This window comes from Astatotilapia calliptera, chromosome 11, assembly GCF_964374335.1.
Source record: "Astatotilapia calliptera chromosome 11, fAstCal68.1, whole genome shotgun sequence".
Taxonomy (NCBI): domain Eukaryota; kingdom Metazoa; phylum Chordata; class Actinopteri; order Cichliformes; family Cichlidae; genus Astatotilapia; species Astatotilapia calliptera.
The window spans coordinates 29,663,722-29,677,411 of NC_137432.1; the positions used below are offsets into that span (position 1 = coordinate 29,663,722).

The window sequence follows — 13,690 nt, forward strand, 5'->3', positions numbered from 1 at the left end:
CATCTTTGGGTGATTCTAAAAATGAGTATTATGATAATTTGCTAAATGTAATATTCTGTAAATCACACATCACAGCTCCTTTTGCACTTTAACTGAACTATTAATAGATCATCATATTACAGACCACAACGCCAAATGTCAAAAGTAAAACTTTTTCTGCAATTCTTTCTTGTTCAAGTGTTAGAGTGAATTTTAAGCTTCCACAAGGTCATGTGTTAAATTAGAAACTTATTATTATTTATGGGACAAATAAACAATATTTTTCTTTAAATAACCTTTAAATTCATTCTAGGCTGATGTATTGAGTAGGTTGTTGTCAATAGGGCTTGTTTAGCAAACAGTTTTGAAAAAAGACAATAAAAAGTAGAGGCTGAGTAGAGGCTGTATGCTCTGTACAATATTATCGGGATTTTTACCATTTTGCAATATGCTGACTACTGCAATAACATTGTTACGGTTTGGAGGAGGACTCAAGCGCAGGACTCCGGGTTCAGATGCACAGAAGAAAGATTTATTTACAATTCACCAGGTGTATATACAAGAAGCGGGGCGGGGGAGTGCTATGTACAGCTGCGTGAGGGAGAAGGGGCTCCAGGGAAGTCCAGGGGAAAAGCACGCTGTTGGGGGAAAACTCTGTAAAAGACCCAGGAGAAATAAAGACACAATGAGACAAAGTTACTTTCTTTATCAAACGTGTACACGGGTGAGCTGCTAAGAACAACTCACACCATGCACAGTGGCTTGGTAATTTTTATAGGAAAGACAGTGAGAACAGGATAAGAAAATACAAAACAAATAAAATAAACAACTCCATATGTGGCGCTAGTCTCGTCAGCAGAGAGCTGGGAGAAGGCTGTGAGAGATAAAACAATCTAAAACAATATGTCCCAAAACAGTATGTCTTTGCTGAGAAAGTCTAAAAAGATAATTCTAAACCAATCTAACCATAGACAAAAGGGCATGCTTGCACATTTAAAAGAAGGTAAAGAAACATAGAAACATTTTTCCTGTAACACACGCATTCTTCAAATCATCCACACACACGATCACAGGTTCTAACTGCAACACTTGCCACTCGGGAATCACACGGGGGGGGGGGGGAAATCCAGGGACCTCTGTGGACAGGGAGACAGGTTTAAATACAACGCACAAAGGAAACACACTTAACTTGACTTGCTGTAGCTTGGCTTCACTAATTCATGGTAGACAACGATCCAGCAACGAACAGCAGTCACCTCCTGGCTTAGATGCTGATCATCTTAATGAGACCCAGGTGTCTCATCTCCCGAGGGCCTGGGCCGAGGGCGTGAACCCACAGTGAGTTCCGCCCCGGCAAGAGAGAAGAGGAGAGAGAGAGGAAGAGAGAAACAGGTGACAAACTTATTTGTATATCTGTGACTTATTTTTCATATACATTTATCACCTTTTAAATTTTCCTCATAGTTAAACCTTGTCACTATCTATTCTATCCAATAAGATAGCTTTTTCACCATATTTTTTTTAATGCAAAATGAGATTGCCAAGCATACCAATGCTGTCACTAACACCTGGAGTCAGTTTGCTATCAGTCTCTGTGTTATGGTCCCCGTGTCTACCCAGCCGGCCCCGCAAGGCTGCATGTGTTTTGTGTTCTCTGTCTCTCTCTGTTTCTATCTCCTTCACCGCTCTGCCTGGGCGGAGCTCACTGTGGGCTACCCCCCTTGGCCCACACACCCATTCACGTTTAGTTGTCATTACCTGTCCACTACTTAAGGCCAGGACGCAGACCTTCTCATCGCTGGATGATTGTGCGAGACATGTTAGTGATCCTCTCAGCTCCCGTGAATCCATGCTTGAGTATTTTGTGACTTTTGAATAATTTCCCTCTCCTGTGTGATAGCTTTCCTCCCTGGACCTGTGACCTTCCTGCTGTGTGAATGTGTGTGAGTTTGGATGTGGAGACGAGTACAAGTGTGAGAGACCTTCCCCTTGGACCTTTGGAACCCTGGATTTCCCCCCCTCACTGTATATATTCTGTACTGGTGTTGTAAATAAAATGTGTTTGGAAACGTCAACCTGCTCTGCGCTTGAGTCCCTGCTATCGACCGTGACACTCTGACTGAATGGGGTCAAATGGGCAATTACATGCAATCTAAAGCAATCATCTTCTGATGATACAACAGTTAACAGTAATAAGTCACTGAAAATCACACGTTACTGTCTAGACTGAAATTCCCATTTAACAGATATTCATGTTTAACTATTACATTTGTGTTCAGCCACCTTCTATAGGGATATAACCGGACCACAACCAGCAGGCAGCCAGTTGAGTAAAGTCTCAAAGACTCATTGAGACTGATGGCTACATGCTGTCAATCTATCGTATCGTGCACACTCATGACCACAAAATGCCTACAAATGGGTTTAGTCACCACAAGTTGCAGTCAGTTGCTGAAAAAGGTCAATTTACCAGACAGGGACTGGTGTTTTTGACTGATGCTAGGAGGTTGCTATTTTACTTTTACTCATATGACTGAGCAACTGACTTGCTCTTAAATATGAAGTAGCTTTGTCAAATTATGTGTGTCCAGTGTTGGGCACTTATTTCGGTTGAGCTGATTTAACATACGCTCGCTTGTCTAAAGTTATTTCTGGATGGTGGTGTGTGAGCTGAAACTTCTTGTTCTAATTCTTCCCAGATTATTTTAATTGATTAAATAAAAATATTGATATTTGGTGTCCTTGTATTGATACAATTCAAAATATAATATTCCTTTCCCACACCCCTATTAAGATGACAAATATTGATATATTTTCTAGGATGAATAGCCTATTTTTATTATGTTGCTTTTTACAAGTTAATAACTAATTCAGTTCAGTTGAATATTATTTATATAGCACCAAATCACAATAAAAGTTGCCACATGGTACTTCATATTGTAAGGTAAAGACCCTACGATAATACAGGGAAAACCACAACAATCAAATTACTCCATTTGAGCAAGGACTTGGTGACAGTGGAAAAGAAAAAAGTTTTTTTTTAACAGGAATTAACCTCTATTTAGATTAGCATTTAATATCACTGTGAACTAAAGATACACTGTTGAGAAGTATAACATGAGCAAGTTTGTGGCATTGAACTTGCAAACTTCCTTTACAGAGAAGAGATGCATCATCTGTGAACCATGGTATATTTTAAGAATAAAATGTGACAGAATCAGAAGTAGCAAATAAATAAATAAAATGTATCTTTAGCCTTTGTTTCTGTCGAGAAGTGCCTGTGAAATTGATGGTTAACTTTTTAAAAATCTAAATCAGTTTTAACCATGCTGATGAATGTGTGCATACAAAGTTCCTGATAGGAATGTTTAATTTCTATTACTGACAAAATCATGATTAGATCACTAAAATTTAAATTTTACTATTTTTACCATTTCACTCTTTTGAGGTACCTCAAAAGGGTGAGAGGAAGAGGAGAGCAGAAGGGAAGGTCAGAAACATCACTAAACCACAAAAATTTTGTAATAATATCTTTGGTGATGACCCACAAATGGAAACGCTGATGCACAGAGAGATGCTATTATGAAAGCTGGCTAACCACTAAGAGACATCAACCATATATAAATAACAAAAAACCACCAGTGACTTCTCAGAAATCAACCTAATATTGCTGTCAACTCATTAAAAATGAAATGAGTGGATGTTCTGTCTTCCTGTATTCTGCTTTCTGTCTTCAAATTCTAAGGAACATATCCTACCTTTACTGCAAAATTACTAAAGATTAATTTGATGAGGTTACACGATTATGACTTTTTCACATTGTCAAAGTAACCAAATGTATTGCTACAGGAAAATAATACAATAATGCCAATAGTATGAAATGAACATTGCCTGAATTTTTATTTGTTATTGTATTTTTTGTGAAACCCATGCAGCTTTTATCTTTTTTCCCCATGTTTTCTCTCTCCTGTTTTCTCCCTCCCTCTCTTAGTCATTCCAAATTGACACTTGTTGTCTGTGTTTTTACATTGCATTAACTGTTTAAAAGCATTATCAGCAACAGAACTAAAGACAAAAGTGGGTCTTTATTACCAGTCATCAAACTCAGCAGATGAGCGGCCGCCATGAAGACAGCAGTCACTTTACAGCATCCGATAAGTCATCTTTGAAACACAGCAGCTGTAACATTGTATTTATAATACAGGTCATGATACACTGTGACACAAAATCAGTTACTGAGGAAGTGTATAGCACTACAGTTGATTTTTCTACACTAGAATCCTCAAGTTCTTCCAGGTTGAACAAAGCACAAAACTTAGCTTTACATTTGTAATACAGCTTTAGATCTTCAGAAAGGAAGTTCAATCTTTAAATCTTACAAGAACCGTACCTGGCTAGACAGATGCTGCTTCACTGTGTTTGTGATGTCCCAGTCTGTTTCTTTTCTCAAGTCACTTTAGATGACTTGAGAAATCTAAAGTGACTTGAGAAAAGACAAGCTGAGATGCTCTGCCACTTTCTCTGCTATTCAGCCTCAAACAGGAAACTGTTTCCTGTTTGAGGCTGACTAAGGCAGTCAGTCTGAACATGAGAAACACTGAAAGATTGAAAGAATGGCTGTCTTTGTTTCACTAAATTTCTAGTTTGCTACACTTTTTAATGCAATAAGGAGGAATGTAGGGACTTAAAATCAGGTTAGATCAGGTGATGAACAAAGATTATTATCAGCCAATGCAATGCACCCAGAACATTTACTCAGTGAAATGATGTCATACAGCTTAGAGGACAAAGGTACAAAAACCAAAATTTATTCGATATCTACCAGTCAATCCTCCCCATGTCTAGTGTGTAATAGCAAGTGAATGCGTTCTATGAATATGAAAGAGCAAATCCATGAGTGAACTCGAAAGCACCAATGGATTATGCAGAAAAAGTAGAATTGGGCTGAAAGATCTATCACTTTATTACCTATTCAGGTTGTAAATCATGTTTTAAAAAAGTAACTAAGTAACTAAGTAATTCATTACTTTTGAAAATAAGTAATCAGTAAAATAACGGGATTACCTTTTGGGGGAAGTAATCAGTAATTACTTACTGATTACTTTTTTCAAGTAACTTGTCCAACACTGGTGCTTAACTTCCAAAAAATGTTTGACAAAATAATGTATTGAAAAAACAAAACAAAAAACAGAATCACTTGTATTTATGTTTAAGTATCATTCATTATATTTATAGCCCACAACAAGATAGAAAATTAAATTAAGCACAACTGACTGTGACTGCATATCATGATACTATAAATATATTAATATCACCTCTATATAGACATAGTTTGTGACTGGGTACACAATACAACAACTAATTATCAGAACAGTTAACAACACTTTTCCTGCAATTGCATGTTAATAAAACAAACAAACAAAACAGCTAAACAATAAGATTCAGATGTATGTTGTGATGTTGTGATGAAAGCGGCCTCATACGGCGTGTGATGCGCGGTGAGGGATGCCAAATGCCGATATCGGGAGCGAGTGGAGTCTCACTTCAGCCGGGGCGACACATGGAGCATTTGGCACGTACTACGCACAATCATGGATTACAAAGCCAGGGACACTGCGCCGACCAATGCCGACTCTGCATTCTCCAATGAGCTGTACCAGTTCTACGCCCGTTTCGAGGTTAGCCAGGCGGCTAATTCTAACAACTGCCTGACAACTGAGGACAGTGACGTCATCAGAGAGGGACCGGCGATCAGCATCGCAGAGCACGACATCCGAACAGCGCTGAGGAGAGTGAGCACAAGGAAAGCGGCGGGACCAGACGGCATCACCGGCCGTCTGCTACCATCATCTGAATGACTACCGGCCAGTTGCACTGACCTCGATGGTTATGAAGGTGTTCGAGAGGCTGTTGAAGAAAACCATCTCCTCTTCAATCCCAGACACCACAGGTCCGCTCCAGTTTGCCTACCGACTCAACAGATCCACGGAGAACGCCATCGCAGACATCCTGCACACCACCCTTAGCCACGTGGACAAGAAACAGGCTAACTATGTGTGAATGCCTTTTTTTTAATTACAGCTCAGCGTTCAACACAATATTGCCCGGTAGATTGTTCACAAAGCTGAGGGATCTGGGACTCAACAGCCGTCTATGTGCATGGGTGTTGGACTTCCTCAATGGCAGAACTCAGGTGGTGAGGGTGGGTAGGTGCATCTCCGACAGCCTCACCATCAGCACAGGAGCGCCACAGGGATGTGTCCTCTCGCAACTGCTCTACTCCCTCTACACTTCAGACTGTGTGGCCAATACCATTGTGAAGTTTGCTGACGACACAGTGGTGTTGGGCACCATCTCCAATAACGATGAGGTGGCCTACATTGATGAAGTGAAGAATCTGGCATCGTGGTGCTAGAACAACCACCTCCAGCTGAACGTCGGCAAGACCAAGGAGCTGGTGGTGGACTTCAGAAGGAGTCAGCACAGAGACCACAAGCCCATTATCATTAATGGAGCTCTAGTGGAGAGGGTGCAGTTCTTCAAGTACCTTAGTGTCCACATCTCCTCAGACCTGGCATGGTCTGCCCACATTCAGGTCCAGACCAAAAGGCTAGGCAGCACCTGTACCACATACGACAACTGAGGAAGTTCAGGGTCTCTCCAAAGATCCTCAGGATTTTCTATACAGGCACTGTATAGAAAATCCTCACACAGGTTCTGTGTGAGAAGAGCATCCTCACACAGAACATCACATCCTGGTATGGAAACAGCTGTGTCAAGGCTAAAAAAGCACTTCAGAGAGTATCCGTACGGCAGAACACTGCTGCAGGACTGCTCTCCCTTCCCTACAGGACATTTACATCAGGAGATGCTGGACTAGAATAACTCAGATTTTGAAGGACCCATTCCCATCCCAGCAACAAACTCTTCCAGCTTCTGAAATCGGGCAGAAGGTTCCGAACAAAAACAGAGAGGCTCAAGAGGAGTTTTTATCCTCAGGCCATTTGTGTGCTGAATCATGTCCAGAGCTTCTCCTAGCTTCTCTAACAGGTCTCCTTGGACCAGTTGTAGCCACCTGGTAGTTACCAAGTTTAAGAAAATATCAGGCAGTGTCTGAGATACTGTGCCAGAGAAGCCTGAATGAAGGGATTGTAATTGTATTGCTCAATGGCTACATAGTGACTACATGTGTCAAGGACACACCCAGAGAACAGACCAGCTATTTATTTGTTTTGTAGTAAGCTCAACAATGCAAAAGGTTGCAATATGTTATGAAAAGTATTTGTCTGATTTCTTATTTCCTTCCATATTTGTCACATTAAAATGTTTCAGATAATCAAAATTTTTTAATAGATTTGGACTTTTTTTTTTTAAGTGAATTTTGAATTTACTTGAGTTATTTTTTCCAAATATTAAGATTAGTTTAATTTTGCACAAAGCAAGACATCAGGTAATATGGGGTAAATATTTTTTCACAGCACTATTTATCTATTTTTGCATAGCGCTTTGTTCTTTAAATTTGACTTGCGCATATTCACACCCCACTTCCTTCCTCATATTTCTAGGCTCCACTTGAGCATACAGGCCTCCCATTTCTACTGCATTGCTCACAGACTTTCTGTTAACTCCCCTCACCGTGCACTTCTCCTCTTCCAAATAAGATCTGGCAGATGGATTCATGTCCAAAGACTTTTCACCCTTCTTTTTCTTGCTTTTCATTTTCCAGTTCACATTAGAGTAAATCAGTTCGCACTCGTCCTCTTTCTTGTCTGATTTTTTGCATCCTCCTTCTGCATGGTTTGGCCCAGAGTTTGGAAAGTTAGTGCTGCTTGGTCCAGCGATGTTTGCAGGGTGAAAATTTTCTGCCCCTCTCAGCCCATCAGCGTTTGCATAAATGCACTCTTCTGCTGTGTTTGGTTCCTACAATTACATAGAAAATATCAGTGGTAAAGATAATCTACTTCTTGCTGTATAGTTACAAAAGCATCAGCATTGGTCAACACTGTTAAAAGGAACTTTAAGCACCTCATTTCCTTCTTCAGTTAGAGGCTGACTTGTTGCAACTGTGTTGTTTTCGTCTGTTAAGTGACCTTTATTTTTACAGGGACTCTTCTGAGCCCTAAAAAATGAAGTAGAATATCAAGCATATATGCATACAATTCATACATCGTAGTTTTGCCACTATTTACATTTTAGTTCACAGCATGAATAGATTAATTGTCTGCTAGCAAGCAATAATGCAGTTGTACATGCATTACTGAATGTTAACAGACAATGTAAACAGACGTCTTGAAAATGAATACATGCAAATATTAACCACCAGTAGCATGTCAAATGGACTGTCGATGAACAGATTTGATTGATATTACATTTAATCAATAGTGTTACCAATGTTGAGTATTAAATCAGCTGCAAAAGTGTTTTTTTAACAAACAAAGACCCAAATAAACAAAGTACTTATCAGCATTTAGTCAAATAGAATCAGGACAAATAGAGTTTACTGTTACAGTAAAGTGTGAAGGTTTTCTGAAAAAGTCTCATGTTGTTTACTTACCTGATAAAAAACACACATAGTAACAGTGCTAACAGTAGCACTCCAAGAGTGGATATTATCGCTGGATACAGAACTGAATTTAAAAAAAGAAAAAGAAAAAGACCTGTATATTAATCGTGTTGTCTTTAAAAAATAAGGTTTGTTTGAACTCACAACATACATTTTATGAAACTCCTAGTGTGTCTATTATAACTGGACTGAAGTAACCGATTCATTCTTTATATGGATTAGAGGGTATCTAAAACTTCTTGCAAAGAAATTGATTGCAAGTGAATCCCAGAGGAGCATAGATGTAATCCTAACATTATCTGTTAGTGGGCTCTGTAGAGTACACTGTATCACTGGCTAAGGTTTTAAACATCCTTGGTCTCCACTTTAGTACACATACAACTTAAGCAATAATATTTACAAGTGTACAAAAGACATACGTTGATGTTCTGTGGAAACTTGTTGGCTGCTGACACAAAATTGTTGACTGGCCGAGCCCAGAGAGTTGACGGTGCGACAAATCAAGGTGAGATGATTCTTCTTATGAGGCTGATTCAGAGTGAAGAAGCTCCTCAGAATTGTCCTGTTCAGAGTCTCATTGAATATTTCGCATTTAGAGTGATTGACAGTTAGTCCATTCAAATACCACTGTATATTGGGGGACGGGTTTCCCAGAGTCTCACAGGAACAGTTGAGCTGACTTTCTGTTGAGGTGCAGTGTGACGAGAACAGGATCTGTGGAGGGTCTATCATTGAAGAGAGAGAGAGCAGTTGGTCACAATCATGTTGAATACATTTTACAGAAATTACCAAAAACAAGCACTGATCATAGTTATCAATATGAAGCGAAATCCTTTTTGAACATAGGATGCTTTAAATTTTACTGACTTTGACATAATTTTCAGACTTGAGCTAAACAGACTGTTAACTTTAAATCTTTGATTCATAAAATGTGTTTGTTCCCCATCAGTTTTCACAGTTATCTTTAGCGCTGCATCACAAATACTTTCTTACTGCTCAGCTGGCATTACTGCAGAATGTCAGAGTGACATTGCTGCTTGTTGGTATCAGATCTGCTATGGTCTTTGGTTTCACACACACAGTTTTGAGTTTATGGACTTTAAATTCTTATATATTGTTAACATTTTCTGTTTGGCTAGTAGTTACTTTATCACGTCTTCATCTTCATGTATTTAGTTCTCTTAGTTACAGTTTCTATTTGTATTAGAGTTTTTTATTTCGCTCAGTATTTCTGTTTTCCTTCTCTGTATTTCCTTTCTTCAGTTTTGTGTCTGATTTTCCCTTTTTGTATTTTATATGGTTCCTAACTTTATCTTAGTAATTGTGTAGTGCTCTTAAGTTTACTTGTCTCTTCTTCATTAACTGTCTTGAATCTTTGTGGGAGCATCTTGTGACCCTCCTGTGTTTCATTAACTGATTACCCTTTGTGCATATAATGCTTTCTCCTTTGCTGCAGTCTGGTCCTGTCTGGTCCAGATGTGCTTGTGCCAGTTTTTAAGATTACCCGTTTTTCCTCATTTGCTGGATTCTTGGCAATGTACTCTGTTTACATTGTCTCCTGCTCTGGCTAAACAAAGGTCATTTTTGTCATTGAATTAGTCTGCCTCTTTCTCTTTTCTTTTTTGTTGTTGAATCGTAATATCATACAAATGTACATGCAAATTAGATGTGGATAGAGAACATGTTAAAGAGATGTAAAATGTGATATTTACATTGAACTTCAATTTGAATGCTGCCTGAACCTCCAACTCCAATCTCATTTCCAGCTTTGCAAAACAATATCCGCCTGTCTTTGGAGACTCTAATAGATAAACTCATTCCTGTCCCAATAAAAGTCTCCTGGTTTCCATCTGCACTGTACCAGGTGTAGTTTTCTACTGCTGGGTTGGCATTACTGCTGCAGGTTAGAGTCACGTTGCTGTTCTCTGGTACTGGACCAGAAGGACTGACTGAAACTGTAATGTTTTTAGGTGAATCTGAAAAAATGAGCACAGAAACATGCAGACTGAAATGTTAGGACAGTTTTATTTACAGAATAAGTGTAAATATTTGTAATACAGTAGTGCTTCAAATGTTTTTTTTAAATAATATTAAATACTCTTGAATGCATAACACAAAATTGTATCTTTAAATATTAGCAGAGAGCAAACCACACCAATATAAAGGTTTCATCTTAAGCAGAAACTGAAGAGTAAAAATGACAAGTTGTTTTTCTTGGCTTTTCTTCCTGAAGACTCTGTTCATGTCAAATGAAATAACCTTTTCTTCTGTATTTAACTTTAACTGTCTTTAATCTTTAACTGATTTATTGATGAAAGATTTAGAGCTATCTGAAGAAAGTTTGAAATTTTTTTTGTTCTTCTTACTATGTGCCTAATAATGTGGCTGTCAGGAATCCCTAATTTTAATAACCAATACTTAAATTAAATTAACTACTTGTAATGTGATTATTGTCAGTCTCTTTATTTAACTCCACCCCAAAGATCAGTTAATGCTTTAGTTTCATTACAATAATTCATGTATTGTACATCCTTCAATCCTATTAATGGAATTCTAGTTGGGATATGTAAAGAGTAAATATGGAAAATTAATTAAATTAATACATACATTGAACATTTATTTGTAGGTTGCTTGATCGTTTAAATCCAAGTGCATTTGTAGCCTTGCAGAAAAATGTACTTTTTACTTTTGAAACGGTAACATTAAAAGAGCTTCCAGTCCCAATAAAAGTCTCCTGGTCTCCATCAGGTCTGTACCAGGTGTAGTTTTCTACTGCTGGGTTGGCATTACTGCTGCAGGTCAGAGTCACCTTTTGGTTTTCTAATATTGGAGCAGAAGGACTGAAGGAAATTTGTACATCTTTGGGTGAATCTAAAAATGAGTATTATGATAATCAAACATCAAAGGTCATTTTGCACTTTAGCTGAACTATTAATAGAACTTATTACAGACCACAAAGCCAAATGTCTAAAATAAAACTGCAATTCTACTTTCTTGTTCGAGCTTTAGAGTGAATCTGAAAGTTCCGACAAGCTCATGTGTTAAATTAGAAACACTATAATGTTATAACAGGATGTAAATGAAAAGCTGCTGTTTAAATAAAAAACCACTGTGGAACATGACTCACTAAACGTGGTTTTGTGTTGTTAGTTTTGAAGACATCCTAAAGTAAAATACAAAGCTAACAAAAGAAAAACGTACATCGTTAAGACGATCACACATCAGTGTAAAGTCTGCATGTATGAAATTAAAGTATGAAATTAAATTCAAACTTTTAAAGTCTTCATTATATTTTATAAAACCCAAAGACGTTGTTATGGCATACTCATAACATCACTGTAATTGACTGACCATTTTATGTCTAATTTAAACCAAGTCAAGAAAGTATATTATTGTAATTTCAGTTTAGAAGAGAAAAAATAAACTCACATGAAATATCAGGAGTTAAACTTGTTTCAGCAGTGACATCAGGGATACCATCTTGTTTCTGGTAGACAGCAGTGCAAGAGATTTTATTTCCATGATGGAGGTGAGAAGCATTGAAATTCATAACAGAGGTCCTGACTTTAGTTTTGTCCTGATTCTCCTGCAGTGTCTCCTGACTCTGACCCAGGTTAGAGCTCCATGTCAGAGCTGGAGGATGAGACCAACATGGAGCTGGAGCAGAGCACGTCAGACTCACTGAGGCTCCCTCCTCCACCTCCAGTGTGGATGGAGTCAGAGTCGGTGAGGGAGGATCATCTGTTGGGAAGACATTCTGGTCAGTCAATGAGCAGCAGTTTCAGTTTTTATATGCTGAGTAAAATCCAGTGAATTCAGAGCAAGCTCAAAGCAGTTCCACAAGTGTAATTTGTTCATGAATTGTCAGTAAATGGATGAAAAAAAAATATCTTACCTATGAGTGAAATATCTACACCAGCTTGGGTAAAAGTGAATCTCAGTGGATTATTACACTGCAGTCTGAAATAGTATTTAGCACTTTGAAGAAGACTTGCATTATTGAAAGTTGTGGTGCAGTCTTTCTTTGTTAAGTCTCCTGTCATTTCTTTAGTTGGCTTTAGTTTTGCATTTTCACTGTCAAATGAAGTTGAATCACTCCAATATGCTTTACATGAATCATCTAAGTTATTTTCAAATCCCCCCCTTACATTAAAGGAGCAGGGGATGTTCACACAGGATCCTCTCAAAACATTTATCTTCTGTGGTATATTGACGTTGAACGTTCCGCACAGCGCACCTGAAACACAACACGATAAAAAACAACAACAATAACAACAAAAACCCAAACAGTTTCATCTCTTCCTTCATATTTATCATGTTACAGCGACTCAGTATTGAATTCAGATGCTAATACAAAACACTTTTACTGTTAAATATCTCATCAATAAAAAGCCTTGGTACTTTACTGCACATTCATCTTGAATAGTGATGTCAGATAATTTAAGTAAATGATTTAAATTAACAATAGTGTATTATTATTATCAACTTTAATCATGTTTTCAGCAAAGTAGATTTTGAGTTTCTTTCACTCACCCTGCAGCAGAGAACAAACAAGAAGAAAAGTCAGAGTTGCAGCCATCTTTGTTGCAAGAGAGTGAAGTTTAAGGGAATCTGAAGTTTACACAGGAAACAGTTTACATGATTATTTGTTAACCAAGGAAAAGCTGTTAAGATGTCATGTAAGGTCCAAATTACTACTGCTAGTTATTGTCACTTTGAAAAATATAGATACATAAATGTTCAGCCTTACAAAGATTAGAGTATATACATACAGTGTTGATTTCACAAAATTTAAACATTAAATGATGAAAGAGAAGAAAGAGGAAGGTGTAAGTCTAAAGCAGTTATACAATTTATTAAAAATATTCTTCAACAATTAAACATAATTTATGTTTCTGATTTCTGAAAAATTCTACTAAAGACCGTGAATTCATGTCTTAATAGTCTCATAAAGTTTTTAATTTTCTTTGGATTCATTTTTCTACAAACGTCAAAAATATGACAATTCATCTAAATATCTGTGAATCAAAGAACTACAGAAAATCACATCATATTTTCATAAAACCTTGATATTCGTATCATAGTGAAAATGTGATAACTTACAATATTTCATGATGTTTGTCGAGCAGTCAGCTCTTTGGATGTGAG

General features: G+C 37.7%; 1 protein-coding gene across 1 annotated transcript; it reads right to left on the reverse strand.

Moving 5' to 3' along the window:
- Positions 1-4,045: 4,045 nt before the first annotated feature.
- LOC113031530 (myelin-associated glycoprotein-like) lies at positions 4,046-13,690 on the reverse strand. The gene is made up of 8 exons (XM_080308070.1): positions 13,646-13,690; positions 12,438-13,153; positions 11,972-12,283; positions 10,255-10,518; positions 8,962-9,267; positions 8,534-8,606; positions 8,005-8,098; positions 4,046-7,899 (listed from the first exon to the last, which is right to left on the reverse strand). The coding sequence occupies exons 2-8, from the start codon at positions 12,583-12,585 to the stop codon at positions 7,468-7,470; spliced, it is 1,629 nt and encodes a 542-aa protein (XP_080164196.1). The 5' UTR covers positions 12,586-13,153; positions 13,646-13,690; the 3' UTR covers positions 4,046-7,467.

Bases quoted from the DNA above. Each gene is read 5' to 3' on its own strand.
- LOC113031530 (XM_080308070.1), bottom strand. From the start codon at position 12,585: ATGACAGGAGACTTAACAAAGAAAGACTGCACCACAACTTTCAATAAT. The intron at 8,607-8,961 runs GTATGTCTTTTG...TTTTAAATTCAG, and splicing joins AGTTTCCACAGAACATCAAC to TTCTGTATCCAGCGATAATA. The intron at 8,099-8,533 runs GTAAGTAAACAA...TTCATTTTTTAG, and splicing joins CTATGTGTGTTTTTTATCAG to GGCTCAGAAGAGTCCCTGTA.